This window comes from Athene cunicularia, unplaced genomic scaffold (genome assembly GCF_003259725.1).
Source record: "Athene cunicularia isolate RWA unplaced genomic scaffold, athCun1 SCF_1, whole genome shotgun sequence".
NCBI lineage: Eukaryota > Metazoa > Chordata > Aves > Strigiformes > Strigidae > Athene > Athene cunicularia.
The window spans coordinates 2,118,536-2,139,629 of NW_020799155.1; the positions used below are offsets into that span (position 1 = coordinate 2,118,536).

At 38.7% G+C, this 21,094-nt stretch overlaps 1 protein-coding gene across 1 annotated transcript in view; it reads left to right on the forward strand.

Moving 5' to 3' along the window:
* Positions 1-21,094, forward strand: part of TBC1D9 (TBC1 domain family member 9) — a 39,710-nt gene that overhangs the window by 12,511 nt on the left and 6,105 nt on the right. The window contains exons 6-15 of the mRNA XM_026866964.1: positions 2,026-2,232; positions 3,903-4,073; positions 4,543-4,693; positions 6,296-6,510; positions 8,406-8,523; positions 9,485-9,770; positions 10,914-11,043; positions 14,555-14,653; positions 14,774-14,842; positions 16,117-16,401. Coding sequence (XP_026722765.1) covers positions 2,026-2,232; positions 3,903-4,073; positions 4,543-4,693; positions 6,296-6,510; positions 8,406-8,523; positions 9,485-9,770; positions 10,914-11,043; positions 14,555-14,653; positions 14,774-14,842; positions 16,117-16,401 — 1,731 coding nt within the window. The remainder of the gene's footprint in view (positions 1-2,025; positions 2,233-3,902; positions 4,074-4,542; positions 4,694-6,295; positions 6,511-8,405; positions 8,524-9,484; positions 9,771-10,913; positions 11,044-14,554; positions 14,654-14,773; positions 14,843-16,116; positions 16,402-21,094) is intronic.

Consider the following 21,094-nt stretch of genomic DNA (forward strand, 5'->3'; position numbering starts at 1 on the left):
AGGGCACCACAAATCATTAAGAATAAAAACAAATATATTTGTTTGGAAACTTTGAAGTACAACTTCTCCACAGTGTGTTGCAATGACTTTCGTTATTTGAGAAGGGACATTCGATAGTGGTTGCACTATTTATCTGCAACTCCAAGGCAACAAGTCCTGCAGGTAAAATGGTGGGGAAGAAGAACAGGGTCTGCATTTAACAGGACTTTTATTCCTGGATGCAGATTCAGCAACTGTTTTTGATAATCACAGCTGCAGCAGGATGGGATTCAAAGCAGCTCAAAAGCTTTAAGAGAAATAGCTGAGGGGGAATTAGTGCTTTTGTGTGAACAGGTTAAGTCTCAGCACCAGCAAGGAGAACAGTAACACACTGAGTAGCACCAGGCCTCAGAACAGCTGATCAGTACCCTTAATAATTAAAGGGAAGCTTTCTATTTATTAATTAAAACTTTGAGTCAGACCCTAACCTAATTCCAGTGTTCTGTGATATCCTTGAGAAGTTTTGACAGATGAAACAATAAAAAGCATTGATTCAGAAATGATGATCAGAAGAGATGCTTTTCAGTAGCTGATTGCACTGCTCACTGCACCCAGTAGGTGCACTCTCCAAGATCATCTCTTCAGTTACATGTATGTTTGTGTCTACTTGAATAGAAGTGGGTATCAGCTCTCATTATGGCCAAGCATGCTTCCTGTGACGTCTGTCCTGTGCCTCTAGAACTTGTCTGTCTTTTGTACTGATTACACTCAAACAGTTTTTAAGTGGAGCAGAAAAAGAACATGGGCACACTTTTTAGCTAATTTGAATATGTTATTAGTGAAGGTCCTTTAAGTTAATGAATAACTAATAGATTTGTAGTTAACAGAGAAATAAAAGTTGGAAGGATAGAAAAGTGATTTAGTTACCCAGGCTGTGCATTGCAGTCTTTAAATACATCTTCAAAGGAAATGTGTGAAGAATGGTTGTCCTAGCCTTTTAGCTAGAGAGATATTAATATTATAGCACTGATACATTAGCATTGATCTCTATTTTTAAAAGGATTTAAAAGAGCAAAATAAAGGTCCTAGTAAACTGAAATATGCCCTGTTCTATTCTGAAGGCAGTAAGAGTTTTTATTACCTAGGAAATTGCTTAAAGTCACAAAACCAGTCATTAAAAATACTTAAAATTGTGATCTGTGTTTTGTTCAAGGTATGAACTGCACAAACTTGATTGATTGGTTTGTTTTTAAGGCTAGTAACTGGTCATGCGTAGAACACACAGCTGTTACATAATCGATCCACAGTGTATGACTTATCCTTGAGATTTCTTTGTGTTAACACACTTTACCAAAAGCTCAGGGAACTACTGCCCTGTACTCAGTAGATTGTGGTGTGAGTACTGTTTACAGGTTGGAGTTCAGTTAGATTAGTGACCATTTCACTAACACTTGAAGGCCAAACAGAAACCTCCACCTCACACGGTTAGATGTTTTCCTTTGTAAGGAGAGACATGAGGTTAGTTTCCATTTGTTGCAGGTTTGTGTGCCACGAAAGTACCATTGCAATAGCAGTTGTTACCACAGTATGCAACTATAATATAGTAGAACAGAAGTGTTACCCCAAAAATGGCTTATTCACATATATTGGCAATAAGAAGCAAGCAGAAATCCGATTCAGTCTGTACTGGTGTTGGGAAGCAGGAGAGGAATTCAGAGATCCTACAAAAAAGCCTATAGATTCACATTCCATAGAAGAAATTTTGTTTTACTGATTTGTTTAAAATAAAGCCTGAGGAAAATAAACTTAGCAGTGCAAAGGAGTTTTGCTGGAGAATGTACTGAAGCCAGTTGTTTGAGGTATGACATCTTCATCTTTCAGACTTCTAAGTCCTTGTATCCAAATTCTGTTCTCCCTCAGAGGGATGTCCATAGTGATTCAATATAAGGGAAGAGGGGATGTGGGTTTATTGTATTAAGATGGTTTCTTAGACCAAGCAACTTGATTAATCAAAGATCTTAACCTTTAGCTACTGTTTCTCCCTAGGTGACAATAGTGGAGAAGGCAGACAGCTCCAGTGTGTTGCCCAGCCCATTATCAATCAGCACAAAAAACAGAATGACATTCCTCTTTGCCAACTTAAAAGACAGAGACTTTCTTGTACAGAGGATCTCAGACTTCCTGCAACAAACCACTTCAAAAATATACTTGGACAAAAATATTTCTGGAAGCTATATCAGCTCAGATGATGAGGTATGTGGTTGAACACAAATTGTTTACTAGAAGGGGATTTTAACTGGTGGGGGGTGAGAGAAGCCAGGAAAAACCTTTAAGGTTTTGGTAAATCTAAACCTTTGTACACAGAAATGTTACTTGTTTTGTGTTAATGCCTTTAGCTTCCTTTAACTGAACAGTGAAAATGTTACAATTAGGGTATCTGTTTTTTTCATGTTAGGCCTAAGACAGATCACCATTGCTGTGGAAGAGCTACTCTAACTCTTGCTGCCACATCCTGAAATTACAGTATCTTGTTGGAAAGCTTGATAGTTAACTAACTGGATAATTGAATAATACTGTTTAGTATCTATCAACTTGTCCAAGTCAAAATACAATTGTGGAATTTTAATAATTTGAAGAAATTATGAGTTGATATGAAACTCTTCTTATTCAAGACTTTAGCAGCTAAATCTCACCCTTTGATTCTTCAGAAAACGGTGTCTGAGCTGAGTGAGTTTGCGTGTCCACTGCTAGCAAACTTTGGAACATTTGAACTAACAAAAAAAGCACCCAAACCCTGCCCTGGACATCAGATGGCACTATCCTGAACGACCTCCCTATTTACCTGTGCAAAGTAAACCATTCTTAAAACATATGATTAGATAGACTTTCCTCAGGCTTCTGTTGAATTCCTAGGTTTTATATATGAAGTTGAGGGGCTTGATATCACAACCTCATCAGATCTGTTAAACCCAGCAAAGTTTAGCAGTTCAGATCTCAAAGCAGAAAAGGCTTTCGTGGTGTAGCATTTTGGTTTTATCTAGGTAGATCTCACATTCCAAGTCTGTACAAAGCCATACCTTAGCATTGTGCTGAGTAGCCCTACCCTGTTTGCTATGTAAATCTTAAAAGTCAGTTTTTTACTTGCTTTGTGATCATAGTGAAGTATAAGTAGTGTGTTGTTGTAGATGAATACCAGGGCACATATACATATAATGCTGATACTTTGTCTTGCCTTCTGCCCTAAATGGATCTACGTATTCTACCTACTGAATTGTAAACACAAATAAATAATTGCAAGCATTATTATTACATTTAGTAACATGACTACTAATTACAATTTCAGGTGTTTGGTGTGAACTGTTATATGAGATCTTACTGTGACAAACTTTCCAAGCTGTTGAGAAGTCAGAAAATCCTTTTTTTTATTTTTTTTTTTCCAAATCACAATCTGACCGTGTTGAATTTTCTGTAGAACATTTTTTAAATGAGGGGAACAAAATAATTTATTTTGTGTATGTCTGTATAAACACCTATACAGATATAAATGTGTGTGTGTATATGTACACACACATATAAATATATGTTCTATATGCATCTTATATTCTGGGGAGTCAGCAGTCCTGTGGTGTTGACTGGAGACCAAGAGAGCTGTTTTAATTGCCCAGGGCTACTTAAAGTTAACACTACCTTAGCAATTCCAATTATAGGTGGTCCAGGGTGGGGAGAGAGAACAATTTCATTGTTCTATACTGGTTTAATTTCTGCTGTCATATGCTCAGCGTGTGAATGTACCTGGGTGATTTAGTTTGCTCACATTTTTGTTAGCTGTTAGCAGCATGTATAGATTTTGAAGTAAAATTTAATAAAACATCCAGACTCTAGCTCAGCCCCATGTCTCTATTGCTTGTAACTGCTTTCTACAGGTGTTTACAAGATCAAGTAGTTTAATTTCTGCCAGCCCTCATAAAAGCCTCAGCTCTGAGTCAGAGGGAGAGCGCCAATTCAATCTCAATGACAATGGCATTCCAACAGCAACTCAAGCTTTAATGACAATGTATCGGCGGAGGTCACCTGAGGAGTTCAACCCCAAGCTGGTAAAATACACCTCTGAATGTTGTAGCCTACTGAAAAAGTTGTTACATCATGTTTTCTTTAAAATCCATGTTTCTGACCCATAGGAGTTTTGTTCTGCCACAGATAGTTAAGAGGCAATATTTTTCACAGAAATAAAGCACTGAGTATGCTGTCATTTTACCAGCACAAAAAACTTCACTACATAAAAAGCAGAACTGGATGTAAATTAAGGAGAGGTTATATGCCTGCTCCTAAGTACAACTGCTTCAACAATATTCTTTTAACAACAAAGTCTACTGGGATGGAAACTAAGGAATAGGAAGAGGCAGCCCATTAAGAAGAGAATTGGACTGTAGCCCAGTTATTTCTTGCTCCCTTGGAAAGCTAAGACGTTGCAGGCTTATTAGCACTTCGTGCTTCAGTGGGACAAAGTGTTAGAAGGAGAAGCTGCATCTTTATGCCTGCCTTTTTTTTTTTTTTTTTTTTAAGGCTAAAGAGTTTTTGAAGGAACAGGCCTGGAAGATTCACTTTGCTGAATATGGCCAAGGAGTCTGTATGTATCGTACAGAGAAAACCAGAGACCTTGTGCTGAAGGGCATTCCAGAAAGCATGAGAGGGGAACTTTGGCTACTGTTTTCAGGTAGGTATTTCCGTGACTGTGGGATATAATCAAAAGTCTTGAGGGAAGAAAGGATTTCAAAGATGTTTAAAGGTACAGATAATAAACATCTAAAAACATTTGAAGCAAGTGTGGTTATGACTGTCAGCAGGTACCAGACTGGTTTAGACAAAAGTTCTAATTAAACCAGTAAATACCCTTTCTCAAACAGGCTTAAAGAATGAGGGAAGAATGTAAAAAAAGTAGAACACACACTCTTTACCAGAAGCCATCAATCTGGGGTCTACTAGATGTTCAGCAACCACCAGCAGGACTAGTTCCCATTTATTTAATCATTTCTCAACACAATTAAGCTTTTGGCCTTCACAGCAAGTTGTTGCAAGGAATTCTAAAGTTTAAGCATGGTGCATGGAACTACTATATTTATTTTTTTTTAAATAATGAAAAAGAAAAGTTCCTTTATGATTTTATTAGATGCTTCCAGTATGTGAAAAAAGCTGTGAAAATATTTCTGCCCATCTTCTCTGCCATCAAGGATTTTCTAGATCTGTATCCCCTTATGCGTTTTTTTGTCAAAGCTGACTTTTATTCATTTTGTTACTGGTTATGTGGAAATCAGCCCATACCTCAGGCTTTCTTCATAACTTTTCACTTACTGTATGCCTTGTCTAGCTCTACCCCTCTCCAAGATAGTTACCACAGCTATCCACGCCATTTAGGATACGCGCACACCAGGGACTTTATATGATAACCTAATGATGCTTTCTGGTTGGTTTTCTGTTTCCCTAATAATGCTTAATTTTGTACACCAGCTTTTAGCTTCTGGGCATTAAACAAATGTTTTCAGAAAATATACACAGGAACGCACAGATCTGTCCTGTGTCTGCTTAACAGCTAACTTGGACCAATTTTCATGGTGTATATGTAACTAGTATTTTCAATGTGTATTACTTTGTGATACTGACACTTGATTTCCTTTGCTGATGAGGTTTTAATTTCCAGAATTTTGGTCAGTAGTGAAATCTCACAGTAACTCAGCAGGCATGTGATAGCATTCCTAAGACGAAGTGCCCTGCCTGAGATGACAGTTATTTTCAGAAGCAGGAAGAGAGCTCAGGAGTTCCTGTCTCTTGCTTTTGGCTGAGATGTCATACTTTCTGCAATCAAACATTAATCTACTCCCTTCTCAGGGCAAGTAGCTTTTTCAGAGGCATGTTTTGAGTTATTTAGGATAGTCAAACCCACAGCCAGCTGCAGAGAGAGCTCATGATACCATGTGACTGCACAGCTGGTTTGTTCTTCAAGCCTCCTGTTTCATTCAAGCTGAAAAAGAGAGGCTTTATTTATATTTTTTTATATATATATAAATTTTTTTTTTTAAACCTCATTGTAAAATGTCTCTAGAGGAGAAAACAAGAAGGGGTGATGTCTCAATCACCTAAGCACATACTTTTTTTCTTTTTCTAATCACCTTTGCAAAAATAGCATTTCATATTTGCTTTCAAAGTCCTTGTTGGTGACATTCAAGATGAAAGGGTAGCAGAAGATCATCATGCTGGGATACTGTATCTGCTCACACTTGCTTTTTTTCTTCTGGTTTTAATACTGTTCTCCCACTCCCAGGAGCCATTAATGAAATGGCCACTCATCCTGGCTATTATGAGGACCTAGTGGAGAAATCGATGGGGAAGTATAATCTTGCTACAGAAGAGATAGAGAGGGATCTGCACCGCTCGCTTCCAGAACACCCCGCATTCCAGAATGAGATGGGTATTGCTGCTCTAAGGAGAGTCTTGACAGCTTATGCTTTTAGGAATCCAAACATAGGATATTGTCAGGTAAATGAAATACCTTGACTCTCCTTCAACTTCTGGAATTCCAGTTCATTCCTTAGATTCCTGTTTCTTCAGTCCTGTACACAAGTATTTGGCTGTGTAAAGCACACCGATGTGTGTATAATGCTGTGAGGTAAAGCCTCCATGCTGCAAAGTTACAGTAATGCTGAGGTCAGAGGGATTTGACACAAGGACCTACTCTTAACAGAAATATTAGCAGCACATGCTGAGATGTGCATAGTTTTCTGTAAGCGTATTTTCTGCTCGTAAATCTAGAGACTGGGCAGAGGATAACAGAGCTGTCCTGATGTATATCTACAGAGAATGAAAAATGAACCCTGAAGAATAGTTCTCTTTTTTCTTCTAAGCAGGAAAAAAACCCCAACTTTTAATTGTTGAGCCTAAAATTTTTACCTTCTTACTCAGTGTATTAGTTGTAATAACCCTCCAGAACACCTCCTTTATTTTTTTCAATGATGCTATTCAATCATTCCAAACAAAACTGAAAAATAAAAATAAAGCACCCTAGAAGATATCACTGTGTATCACAACCATTTATCTATAGACTTAATGCTGACCAGTGCATGGTTTGGGAGTTCTTATGCCTGTGATTCAAGTCACTTTAATGCCTGGTCCCAAATCATTCTTTTTTGCTATGTAACTTTGACTTACCACCTGGGCCCTTTTTTTTTGCCTTTCTACCAATTTTTGCAAAAAGGAAACTTGAATTCATGAGTATTAAGAAGCCTGATTAATGTCTGACTGTTAGCACTCCTAGATACAACATGAGTAAGAGAAAGTGCAAGCAATTCTAACAGATACTGTCATAAATTATTTAATAACAAATATAATACTAAATAATAGACTTTTTGTAAAGTTGTTTAACAGAGAAACAGTAGAAAGGCACTGGTTCTGGTTCCTAAAGCTGTCACAGGAATTGTTAATAGCCTTCAACTTGATCCATAACATTCAGAATGCTGATTCACAGTTACAGATAGAATTCAGGCATGCAAGTATTTCATATATGGTAGACAAGATGAAAAGGAATACCACAGAATTTGGCAGAGTTGTTCTGAGTTTCAGTTGAAAACTTAGTTGCTGTTTCAAGCTGGTAATGATCAAGCTGGAGTCTTAAAATGTTACAGGATTTGAAATGAGCAGCTAATTCCTTAGGAGACAAACTAAGAAGAAAACGTTATTGAAATACTTTATTTCTTCAGACTAACAGAGGTCTAAGCAAAGGCTGTAAGCCATCAATTCAGAGGTCATTATACAGTGCTGTGATATTGGAAATGAAGTGAAACAGCCATAAAAAACTTGCGTATACAGTCAAACTTGGAGAGTGAGCAACAGCAAGACTTTTTTTCACTATACTCTGGTTGCTTGTGACTGACACTATTGCAGGCATTTGCCTCAGCTCACAGGTGCTGTGTCTTGACCTCTTCCTAGGAGCAGAAAGCATGGGGAGTGCAGACTGCCTCTGCAAGGCGTGGTACAGCAGCACCCATCATTAGTGTGCTATAGGAGACCTTTGTCTGCATCAGACCCAGATTCCCCAAGAGAGCCTCCACCTATTGGCGGAGTATCAGTAGCAGAGTAGCTGGATGCTTGCAGACCTGAGGAGGCACTTGATTATGAAAAAAAATCTTTTTTTTTTCTTTAAAAATCCAAACCCCAAACCTAACAATTTTTTGTGGTTTATTTGAGGCTTTCTTAAGTCTTCCTTTGAGCAGTGGGAAGAACACTGCCTGCTGTTTTTACAGGAAAATACTTGAACAGTTTGGGGTCTGCAGGGGGAGAGGTAGCTAATTTCCTAACTGTAGTAACCACTTACTTGCCTGATTATTGTGTGAGATACTGAATAAATGAATCTAGCAATTTATATTTCTTCCTTTTAGGCTATGAATATTGTCACTTCAGTACTCCTCCTTTATGCAAAAGAGGAAGAAGCTTTCTGGTTGCTGGTGGCTCTGTGTGAACGTATGCTACCTGACTACTATAACACAAGAGTTGTTGGTACGTTATGGGGAAGTTTTCTAAAACGACAGTGAAACAGTTAACCCAATTAATCGATATTATTTGTATTGAAACAAGCATACATGTAGGTGTACATGTGGCATAGATACAGCTCTGCTTGCTAGTGGCAAGAGAGCTTGCTCAGGAGCATGGAGGCAATTCCCTAAACAGATACTCTAGTAGATAACAGTTTTTCACTTAGCATTAGATGGCTTTCTAAAGTGGGCTTAAACAAAGTAAATAAAAAGAGATGGGATTTTAATTTTAGATGCTCCAGTTATCTAATTAAAGCAAGGTGGAATCAGGATCTTTGGCAATTTGTAGTAGAAGTCTTTGTGCCTGTTTACCAGTGATTTGAGAAGACACAAGTATCTGAAAGCTGTTGTTTGTCAGATGGCAGTTTCCTTCTGTGTGTGGAACTGAATGGCTCTTCAGTTTATCATGGAAACTGTCATTACTGTAGCTTGAGATACTCATTCAGATTCAGAAAATATTCTTCCCGGCCCACTTAAGCCACTGATGTTACGGCATAAATATGTATAACACAGAATTCTCTTGAAATAAATCCAAACCCTCACAGGCAGTCACCCTGGCCTCCTCCAACAGGTGGTGTGGAGAAGGCTTTTCTAATTAGTAGTAGTAACTACTAAGCCATCTTATAACTTCTGTAGGTGCTAGACCAAACTGACTCTTTGTTAACTCTTATGAAGTGTATAATTAAACCAAAAAACCCCTTACTGCAGTTCACTTGGCATGTACAGCTCAGTAGTGGATTAGAATCTGTTATTTATCTGAAAGTGAGAGAATGTATGTAAAGCATCATGTAGAGAATATTCTTAAGTTTTGTATTTTTGTGTGTGTGTGTGTGTGTGTGTGTGTGTGTATATTTTTCTCCCCTAAATGGTGATATGGTCAGTTGCTCCTGAATTAACGGACATCCAACCTTATTTATTTTCAACAGGAGCATTGGTGGATCAGGGTGTCTTTGAAGAGTTGGCTCGTGACTATGTGCCACAGCTTTATGACTGCATGCAGGACTTGGGTGTAATATCCACCATTTCCCTGTCCTGGTTCCTCACTCTTTTCCTCAGTGTAATGCCATTTGAAAGTGCAGTGGTGGTTGTGGATTGTTTCTTCTGTGAAGGAATAAAGGTGATATTTCAATTAGCGCTTGCTGTCCTCGATGCTAATGTAGACAAGCTGCTTAACTGTAAAGATGATGGAGAAGCCATGACAGTCTTGGGAAGGTATTTATTACAGAAAATAAAGTATCTTCACTTTATTTTTCTTTTTTGCTTTTCTGATTTGTTGTATTCTATGTTGAAATACTCAAACCAGTACGATGTATGTAAATCTTTTACACTCTTGTAGTCCCCTTTCACCCGTATAAGCTATTCTTGATATTATCTTAAAATAATGTTAAGTGACCAACAAGGTAAAAATTCTTCTTTCAAGACATTCAAATAAACTTCCCAGACCTGGTTATAGAAACTTATTTTGGTTGATTATTTTAGTTGATTACGTGGTTTTTGTTACTTCATCTTTTGCCTGCTACCTTTTAAATGCTGCTAAGAAAAAGCCTTGATCTCAAGGGAAATTGTTTTGATAACGGACTAAACAGAACTCAGATTAATTAGGCAGGCTCTAAAATAAATAGATTTCAGTGAAACAGGAGGCTGATAAATAAACTGGATTGAGTCATTTAATACCTACTAATACTGCTGCATGTAACCTCTGATTTCCTTATGTTTGGTAGTATTTAGTTTAAAAATGCTGCTGAAACTTTGGAAATTTTTTTTCCTAGTAAATTTTATTAGTATAGCCTTACTGAAATCTGATTTTATTTTCTTTGGGATTAAAGACAACTGTGGTTGTGTTTTCTCTGAAGTAAGCCCCAGTGCTTGCTGAGGATCTAAGTGTTCCGCAGCTGCAGGATAGAAGATGGATGATCTACAGCAGCTGCACGGTGGGAGGAACAAGCCCTTCAAGCCTCTTGCAGTGAGGTTGGGCAGTAGTAGGATGGGAAGCGCGCAGGGTAAAGCACACTGAGCCTTGTTCCCATGGTGTCATAATTCCCTTAGTTTATTTAAACAGCCAGAAGTAACAAACCTGTTCAGTAAGCCACGTCTTTGTTACTAGCTGTATTTAAGCTATTTCTCGATAAGGATAATGAATTACCAGGGTTACCTTAGTGCTCTCTGAGAAAAAGCAGTGTTAGGATTTGTCAGATTACTGATATCAAAAATTCTGTAGTCTATTAGTAGAGAGTGACTTGATCATTTTTATATTCACTAGTCTATATGTAACCCTTATTCTGTTAACCCTGAGAAGGGAGGAAGTATCAGTGCATCTTGGGTTTTTCACTTGTTTTTATTGTTCTTTCCCATCAGATATTTGGACAGCGTAACTAATAAGGACAGCACTCTTCCACCCATTCCTCATCTTCATTCACTGCTTAGTGATGATGTGGAGCCGTATCCTGAGGTGGATATCTTCAGACTAATCAGGTCTTCCTATGAGGTAGGATAGGATTTCTTCACAGGAACTTGCCAACCCACAGTAGTTCTGCTTTACAGAGGAATTTGATACTCTATATTTTGGCTTTGCTTGGAATGGAAAGAATATAAAAGAAATACAGACTCATCTCAGAAGTCTGAAATGGGGCAGGGAAGAGGGGTTAGTCTTTTTCTTTTAACCAAAACTTCTAGTTGGAGCTGTTTTGTATAGAAGCCTGCAGCATCAAAGGAGAGCTTGCAACAAAAAAGTGATTTACAAACAAAAGGCTGAACTTGTAATTCAAAAAAGGTTATTTCTCATCTAAGCTTTCTCATGCTTTTCCAAACTGAAATATTGGTGAAATCTGTATGATTTCAGAAGACCTTTCTATTATCAGTGGAACTTTTGTTTCTTTTATATTTTTTTTTTTTTAAAGCAAGCGCTGATTATGACCATGGACCCCTAGCTTCTCTATAATCAACAAAGCTAAAAAAATTTCAAGTGAAAGGTGCTGGTAATAACTGATATCAGTAAAGCACAGGACAAAGCCTGCAAAAAAAACCCCAACTTGAAAACCAGTTCCATTATTCTTAACTTTTAAAGATAAGCCATCAGTTAAATACTCCTGTTGATTACACTGATGTTATAAAATAATAATGCTAAAGAGCTATTCTTTTTGTTTTCCTTTTTTCCTTCCATTGACATGAAGGGTAAATTAGTATTTTTAGTCCAAGATGTAGGTTCATACTTAGCAATATGACAGCTGTTTCAGAGACACTTCCGATGTCCCTAAAACCTCCTTGCTTTAATAACATGATATCTATTTAACAAGGAAGTAGGTAGTCCTTAGTGTATTTTAAGCTGAAGGACAAACACAATCAAATTAGGTGTATAGTTCTTCCCCTTCACACAATGTTAGAATGGGGAGAAGGTTGTTTATGTGAAGTTATTTCCCTCGTATTTTTCGGATTTCCTCATCACGAAGACAGCTTGCATTGGCTTAACTGCTTTTTGATGAATAACTTCACTCCATGCAGAGCCAGTCTGTCTTTCTGGGGCTTATGCAGCACAGAGCCTTGTAGCTTGTTCTAGATAAATAACCAGCTGTACTCTGGTATAATTAGGCAAAACAAATAGCATGAGGAGTGAAAAACTGTGAGGGAAGCAGGAGCTGGTTGCAAGGAGAGAATTAGTTTCAGGAGAGTCGTTGGCTGATTTGATTATTAAAAAACCACCAACAACTCAGTAGTAAACTATCAAAATAAAAAAAAACTTCAAGGCATCTGTTATTCAATGACTGTTACGTTCCTCAGTTGTGTGCAGTCAGGGCTGGGAATGCACTGTTAGCTTTGTCGCAGCTACAAAGAGTGAAATATCAAGTAAGTGAGCATACCGTTGCTGGTTTTAGAATTTAAGCTGTTAAAGGTACTTGTTGACTAACCATCTATACTTAATCTTCTAGATATTTATTATTGACAAAAAAATAGGAAGATCTACAGCTGAAACAAATGCTTTTTCTTGGAGTCCTTTGCCTTCCCTCAAACACACACACACCACCCCCAAGGTGGGGAGAACCTTGTCCCTTGCAGACTGTCCTGTGATAGTTGTCGTGGAGCGTGATGAGTCTGAGAACCTGATGAAGTCATAGCACTGGCAAAAGCAGAATATTTGGATTGTTTTATGAAGAGCTACTTTCCATAATGCTCTGATCCTGTCCAGTTCTTAGCTAATCATGTCAGATGCATATATGAGAGGTCTCCAGAGAAAGCTGAAGCGATACAGAGGAATTTTTTGGTAATTAATTGGCACCCCCCTGATATTGAACTGAATTTCTATTTTAAATGACAAACGTTCTTGAAATAAGAGAATATACATAACAGATACATTTTACCCTGCCAGTAACTTTTTCATCTCCTGAGAACGTTTTTTATTAAGAAATCTCCTTTCATTCAATTTTGCAATTAATTCAGAAGGCATAGAGCCTGGTGTTACGGTATTTACAATAGAAGTGACTGAAATAATGCACAGTCACTACAGCTTTAAAAGCCTGTGCATGTCTCCTTAGCTGTCAGTGGAGTGTAGAATCAGATATTCAAGCTGTATGTGCTTAACTCCTTTGATTTGTGTCTTTGTTAGTTTGGAAAAAAATAGGCCTTAAACATCTATATTAGTGTCTGGATCTTGGACATTTTAACCAAGTTAAACGCTCAAAGGTCTGCGCTGTTGAAAGGTTTGATGCAGTTTTGACCTAACAAGTGACAGGCTTCCAGCAATTCCCTCTATGGTTTGAAAGTTAACATGGGCGGGGGACCCCCTCCAAGAAGGTAATTGCATGCAGCCTTCCTTTTCTGTAGGCTACACGAGTTTAAGTTGTACGTGAGCAGACTGTCTCATTTAGCCTCTGGGCCAGAGAATACACCCTGATTTCTGGAATAGACGTAGCCTCAGAGCATCAAAAGACCTCCCTTTTCATGGTTTTGTGACCTCTGCGATGCTTGATATTCATGGATATTCCTCTAGATTCCATTTTATCAAAAGCCCTCTTTATTTGCAAAATGCTCTAAGTACATGAAACATCTTTTTATTCCTGAGGGACAAGATAAACGTGCACAGCTTTACAGATAAACACAGCTTTAGTGTTACTTTGATCATACAAGAACATGCTGGGCAAATTATGACCTACTTATGTAGATGCATTTGCACTGGAAATATAAATCCATGCTGTATGAAAGCGTATCTTGTTGCCAACTTTTATTTTTACACGTGGCATACTTAATGTCTGGTGTTACTGTTCCTGCTAGTCACCTGTGTATTTCTAAGTATGTTACAAGTGTTTTCTTGATGACACAAAACTTCTACTTATAGTTCACAAAAATAAATCTGAGGGATTACGCATCCCTCTACATACAAAAATATGGAATATTATTCCTTATAGGTTTTTCCCTAGGATGCTTCTGTAGTATATGCAGGAGCTCCCTGAGGCTGTTTTGTGCATTATGAAGAAAACTTCTGAAAATAAGACTTGGGCACTTCAGAGAATCTTCTTGCTAATAGAAGTTGCATTCTTGATGCATGGTTTCAGATCCTCATGAACGTAAGGACTGCTATACTGTCTCAGCTGTTAGAGATCCAGTTAGTCTAAATAGCTTCTCTCTCTGTAGCAATTAAGATATTCCAGGACAAGCCCAAGTAAAACCTTGCTGAAAGACTTATGAATCAGTCCATTCATAGAGATTTGCCAAGCAAGAAATTTCTAATTGCTAGGATTATTGCTTTCAATGTGAGGATTTGTACCTTAATAAAGACCTTTCAAATTAAATGAAAGTGAAGTATTGGGAAAAATAAAATCTAGTGATACATTCCTAAAGTCTTTATAACTTTGTCATGTGTTAGAAAAATGCCTTAACAGCAGGTTTTTTTTAAATATACCATCTGTGATATATCACATAAGTAATTTCCCAAATACATTAAAGGCAAGCTAAGGTTTCCAAATACTAATACACAGACTATCCTCTACTTCTTTTTCTTTTTGAAGAAATTTGGAAGTATTCGAGCAGATTTAATTGAACAAATGAGATTCAAACAAAGGCTGAAAGTTATCCAAACCCTTGAAGATACTACAAAGCGCAATGTGGTAAGTACTGAAATAATGTTCTTTGCAAAGATTAAGGTCAGTCAGTTTCTGAAATTTAAATTAGTTTTTCAATGAGACATGGATTTCAAATCCATAACTGTTAATGTTATGTTTCAAAAGGTACGAACTATTGTGACAGAGACTTCTTTTACTATCGATGAACTGGAGGAACTGTATGCTCTTTTCAAGGTAAAGCCAAGTGAAGATAAGATCATGTGCCTGCAGGAAATGCAAATGTTTATTTTTTTTTTATATGGGACTGTTTTCTTAAGGACCAGGTTGAGTCCGAGTGAGTTACTATCAGGTATCTTACTACAAACTTGAATTAGCTGCTCTATTATTGAACATACAAAAAAACCCAACCATTTTTAAAAGCTCAGGAAATTAAGTAACTCACTAAATAATTTGTCTGTGGAAAAAAATGCATTTACTGATGAAAACTATTATAAAGAAAAAATGAATAGCTAGAGACTCTTGATCAATCTTTAGAAATGTACGTATGTGTCTCTATCTGACCCAGATTTTGGAATTTAGCACAGAAATATCTTTATTATCTCACAGATAAAACTTCCATATCACAACGGCTGATTTTTGTCATTATTAATGCTTTAATGTATACTGTATTACATGGAATTTTAGTGTCATGAAGTGATGTGTCTTTGTAAGCTGATTGTACAGCAATACTGTTAGATCCATAAATTTAAAGGTGAGCAGTTGAAACTAAAGCATTTTACCTTCATGCACAGTGCCTTAAAACAAGATACCTTCTTCCTCTATTTTGTTATAAGAGAGATTTCTTTTTTTTTATTCCGTGAAGAACTTCTTTCAAATTTCCCGTCTATAATGTCAGGTCTTACAATTGTCCAAAACCTGCAATGCCTTCTTTCAGTCTTCCATGGAATCAGTGACACCAAGTCAGACAATCCTGTGCAGTTCTAGTATCTCTTTCTTGAAGCTTCTGAATCGTTTTGAATTAGATTTCACTGCAATCAGCTCCAGAACTTTCACTGACATCAGTAAGGCTGAAAGAGTAGGACAGTATTCTTGAGACTATACAGTTCAACAAAAAATATTTCAAATAAACAGCAATTTCCTTATGCTCTGAAATTAAAGATTTTGTGAGACTCCCCCCTCTCTGACTTGGCTGTGTGGTGAGATTGAAGCAGGTGACTAAGTACAACAAGCCTGTGTATATATGCAAGTCACAGCTGCTTACTGCTCTGTTCAAAATGGGTATTTCATGTTTCATCTACCTTTATCTTCTGTTTTTTGCAGAGGGATGGTTTTTGTGCTGTTTAGAGGTCCAGAAGTGCAAGGGTTAGGTAGATGGAAATACACCTGCTATTCTTGTGTTGTCTGAAGAATGTGTGTGTAGGAGCTTGGAAATTTTTTTAAAAATCATTGATAGCAATGAGTTGTTTATGGAAGTGATGACAATCTCACAGCATTTGCCTTCTGTTCAGGCAGAACATCTGACCAGCTGCTACTGGGGAGGAAACAGCAATGCTATTGACCGGCACGATCCCAGCCTGCCTTACCTGGAGCAGTACCGTATTGACTTTGAGCAGTTCAAGGGGATGTTTGCTCTCCTCTTCCCATGGGCGTGTGGAACTCATTCAGATGTGTTAGCTGCACGCCTATTCAGGCTTCTTGATGAAAATGGAGACTTGCTCATCAACTTCCGTGAATTCGTCTCTGGGCTAAGTAAGGAGAATTCACAGCACTTTCAAAAGAATCTGACCAAAACAGTATGTTTCTAAAGGGAATCCAGTCCTTCAGAAACGCAGATGTTGTATTAGCTGCTAATTTGCATAAGTTGTCTTTAAGAGCTGTTCTCAATACCATTCAGTTCATTTTATCATGCCTGTGACAGTGGTTCCCACTGGGGTTTAGGCTGGTCTAAGTCCATCTATGTTAGCCAGTGGCGTATCACACTGCGAGGAGGACCACACTGGAACTACATGTCCATTAGGGTCTGAGGACTTCCCTGACCGCTAACTTGACACAAAAATGACTTGCAACTTGTTTGCTTAATGGTGTGATTACTTCTAATCAAAGTTTTTCCTTTGGGAAAGTCTTTTATATGTTGTTATGTAGTGTTCTTCCCTCAGTGACACTGCATTTTGTTACCTGCTCCTTAAATGTTCCCTGAAATTTGGGAATTTATATTTCTTGTCAGTGCTATCAGCTCTGTAAAGGGGAGAGAGGCAGCATTTGTTCCCTTGGTTGTTCAGGAAGCAGACCTGAGATGTTTATGTGCACATATAAGGGACAGGGAAAGGATAGAGTGAGGATGACAGTTTTGTTTGCTCCTGAGTGAAAGGGCTTCTCTTTAGAAGCCTGCTGACACCCCATATCGCTTCCCCTCACGCAGGGACACATGTTTTGCACCTCACAGTATATACAGTGAGAAGTACTGCCTATATTACTTCTGAAATCAGTAACCAAGACTGTGGATGAAGAGAAAGAGCAGGATGAAAGTCACCTGAAAAGGAGAAAATGGAGGTGCAGGTCAGGTAGGGAGGCTGAATGTCATAAGTAGAGATTACAGCCTGCGTAAATCTTGAAGAAGCAAGATTTCAAGACATGAAAGTCAATATTGCAACAAAGGGAATGTGCAAGCCCCAAGATTAACATGAAGAAGCAAAGATGAGACAGGAGCTGGCCATCCCTTTATCATGTATGGCAGGAATTACACCCTATAAGTGACCAGCATTGCCATCTGTTATGTGTTATTTCATGGCAACCTGACATTTTCTCCAGCTTTACATTTTGATCCTTTTTGGGAGAGAAAAGGTTTCCCAGTCTGGCTTCCAGCAACTCATTGTAACAGTATTTTTAAGCATTAATGCAAGGCTGAATTTTGGAGCTCTAAAACCTCTGTATGGCAGTGGCAACACCTGTTCTCTCGCAGGTGCAAAATAGCTATGTGACAATAAAACAGATTGCACACCTCCCCTTCACACCACCCAAAAAAACAGTGCTTCCTCTGATGCAGTTTTGAATTGTGTTTGAGGGACTGTTTGCCAGGTAATGCTTAATGGCCTTTTGAGCCATGACCCATCGATTAACCACTCTTGCTGTTTACAGGATGCTGTTAATAACAATCAATTGGTTGAGACAGCATTTTTTGAACCAATAGTGAGTACCAAGAACAAGGAGCAGTGTTGAGTACTGTGAACAGAAGAGAATGTAAAATGCACAAATGTGGTTATAAGCCAACATGACTGAACTAAAATAGGTTCAATGGGTTAAACAACCAACATTCTGCAAAACCACATTTTTTCAGAAACTAAGCCTATAGCCTGAAAACATTTTTTCTTTTTTTAAAAAAGTCAACCCCCTGACCCCTTTTTTAAGAAGCACATGAGTGGTAGCAAGCACAAAACAGTCAACAAAAACAACATGGGATTTATTTGAATATACTCCACCATGCCCCAGGACTTTTAAAAATTCCACAAACATCAGCTGCTTCAGTCTGCCTCATCAACCCAATATGCCTCAGCCAGGAAGATCTCTTAAATGAGGAATATCTTCTGTTGGAGCAAGACACATCTGCTCAACAGGGGACTGTGTTGCCTTTTCCTTGTGGCTGTCCCAGAAAGCACGGTCAGAGGATGGACATTCTGGAGGTGACCTCTGGGGACCATCCTCTCTTTTCTTACTGTGTTCACAGCAGTGTTGGTCTCTGGCCCTTGTTAAGGAGGACATCCTAGGCATGGCCCATCTCAGAGGGTGCTTGTTGATGGCTGAAGCAGCCGCAGCACCTGAAGCATTTGTTTCACAGCTCTGTCTTTCAATGCCCCTATTCCACATAGCCATAAAGACTTGTTCCCTTGAAGCCTCTTTGCTGCTGCTGACTAGTAGCTTCATGAAGAGGAGTTAAAAAGGGGTGCTGTGTGTCCCAGCATGAGCTCATGGCCCTTTCTTCTGTGTCAGCATGAAATCCTTGGGATATGAGTGCTGAAATTGAAACTGGGAATCCCCTGCAGCAAACAGCTCAAGAACCTCCTACTTCAGGTGCTCTAGGGCCTCAACTGAGCAAAGATGGAACAACCTGCCCTATTCTTCTGTACATCTGCTCTGTGTCATCTTATGGCAAGTTCAAATAAAGTAGTGATCTTGATTAGTTTGCTATAGCTGTGCTGCTCAGAAGGGGCTGTCAGCCTTGGTTTTGAGCTGTTTGGGATATTGACTTGTGAAAGACCTGACCTGCACCCCCATACCACATTGGATTATAGCATGTCAGTTGTTGGTTCAGGATCCCAGTAAACTCGAGAGATTTCCACAGAGTCAAAGTAGTCCCCTGCCATGTTTTTACAAGACTCTATTCTCAGAGCATGCAGCTTTTCCACCTCTCCAGTGACTGCTGGTGACTGCAGCCTCTTGCCCCAGCTTCATGCAAAAAAGTCAGCATCATGAAAACCTGTCTCTCAAGGAGTACCTGAGGTTTGGGTTTTTTTCTGAAAACACCTTTTCTTCAAGCACAGGTTGCAGGAGGATGTTCAGAAAATGGTATTTAACCTTGCCACTCTTCTGATCCTTTCAGGGAGGTAAATGCTGTACAAACATGCCGCACTCCTCTATCTGTGTTCAAGGGGAGGCAACTGAAACCAACACTTTTATGTTGCTACTAAGTTTTATATTAACAGAGCAAAGTTCTAACCTGTTTAACTACTTCGTTAATGGCCTCAAAGAAGACAGGATAAAAACTGTGCACATATGACATTATGCCCAGAAAACACTCAACACCTGCCTAGTGTTGACAGAGGGGGAACAGTCAGAAAGGGGGATCAGTGAAGGTTATTCCTAGTCCTGCCATGAAAAGGGGTGTTAGTGGTCAAGCCCCCAGAGGGCTAAGAGCAGGTTTGTGTGAGGACATTGTGAAGGTGACAGCTTTCACTGTTGCTGTTTCCAATAGAAAGATTCAAAGGGTGTAGTCATGCTCTCTTCCAGGGACATTTTTTTTCTCTCACCACAAGTAAATTTAAAACTTCGATAAAAACTGGTGGTGCATCATCTGAGACTTGTACTGCAAAAAGACAAGACTTGTTGAAAGTTGCTGAAGTTATTAAGTTGACTCCAGAGTGCCAGGAAGGGAAGTATTTCTGGTTGGGACTCAGAATGGTCTTACCACTGCCCCAGGGCTTTGGTGTTCAGGGATGCATGGGCTGTGCTGGAGGCCACTGAATTCTCTGGACTCTCCTATAAAATTATCCCTACGCTGCAGCATGCAGGTCAAAATGGTGGCCTGATGTGTCCACCCATACAAAGGTCTCGCATAACTCCCCATATTAGGGGCACATCTACCAGAGGTCTGTTCCTCTTTTGTTGTTTGTATGAATGTAACCTTTTTTTTTCTTTATTGTTTAGTACATCTTCAGTCCTCAGATCTTGGGTAGTCTACTGCAGCTAACTGTCAGGTAGCTCCTGCAAATTCTAGTAGGCTTAGGCTGTTCTTCCCTTTATAAAACTTTCTGACCTCTCCCAGGGGAGACCCAGAGGGTTGTCTCTGAGAGAGTCCGGATAACATCTTTGGTAGATTTATCCCACATTGTGTTGTCTTCATTCATGTACATTTTGATGGGAAAAAGGGCCTGGCATTAGGAAGCACACACAAATTCATCTCAGGCAAACAGCAGTACCACTTGAGCTTTTTCAGTTCTCTTCACATCTGGGGACACAAGCCTGTATGTGTCACCAGATATCCTGTGTCCTGAATCCTGTTTTGATGAATGTGTCCCTGGCCGTTGCTGGAGGGTGCAGAACTGCAGCCTGTTCTGTGCTTTGGTTATTTCGTGTTGCCATTAGCAGTGGGGCACTTCACGTAGTATCTGGGTGCATAACCCAAGATACAGTCTCACCAGAAAGGAGAGCATTACCTGTGTGGTGTGGTACACCAGATAAGAACATAAAGAGGTTTTGTGCATAAAAAGGAGCCAGCTGAAAGCTAAATGGCTGATGTAGAGTACTCAATTCTTTGGTCTAACATCTGTATTTATTGTAGTCTTAAGATTTACAGTAGACTGTGATTGTATTTGTCAAACCACGCTTTGTGGTTTGCGTAGCAGAGGTAAGTTGACACAGTAACCTGGAAGGTAAAACAAATCTCTTGTCTAACTTAATTAATGAAGGTTAATTAATTTGTTTATGAATTACAAGTCATAACAAGTAAGATTTATGTAGAAGTCTGATTATCTGTTATTTCAGTACTTCAAAATTAACTACTATCCATTTAATTAATTGGAAGGAGGGGCTACAATAGACCACTTGGATTTCATATAGCTAATTGTAGTGTAGACCAGAAAGGAATAGGGGTTGAGGTAGATAAATCACTAGAAAGTATTGCCTGAGCATCAGTTTAGCCCATGGCAATGCTGTGATAAATGCTGTTTACTTGAATTTCTCTCTTTTTTTTTTTTTTTTTTTTTTTTTTTTTTT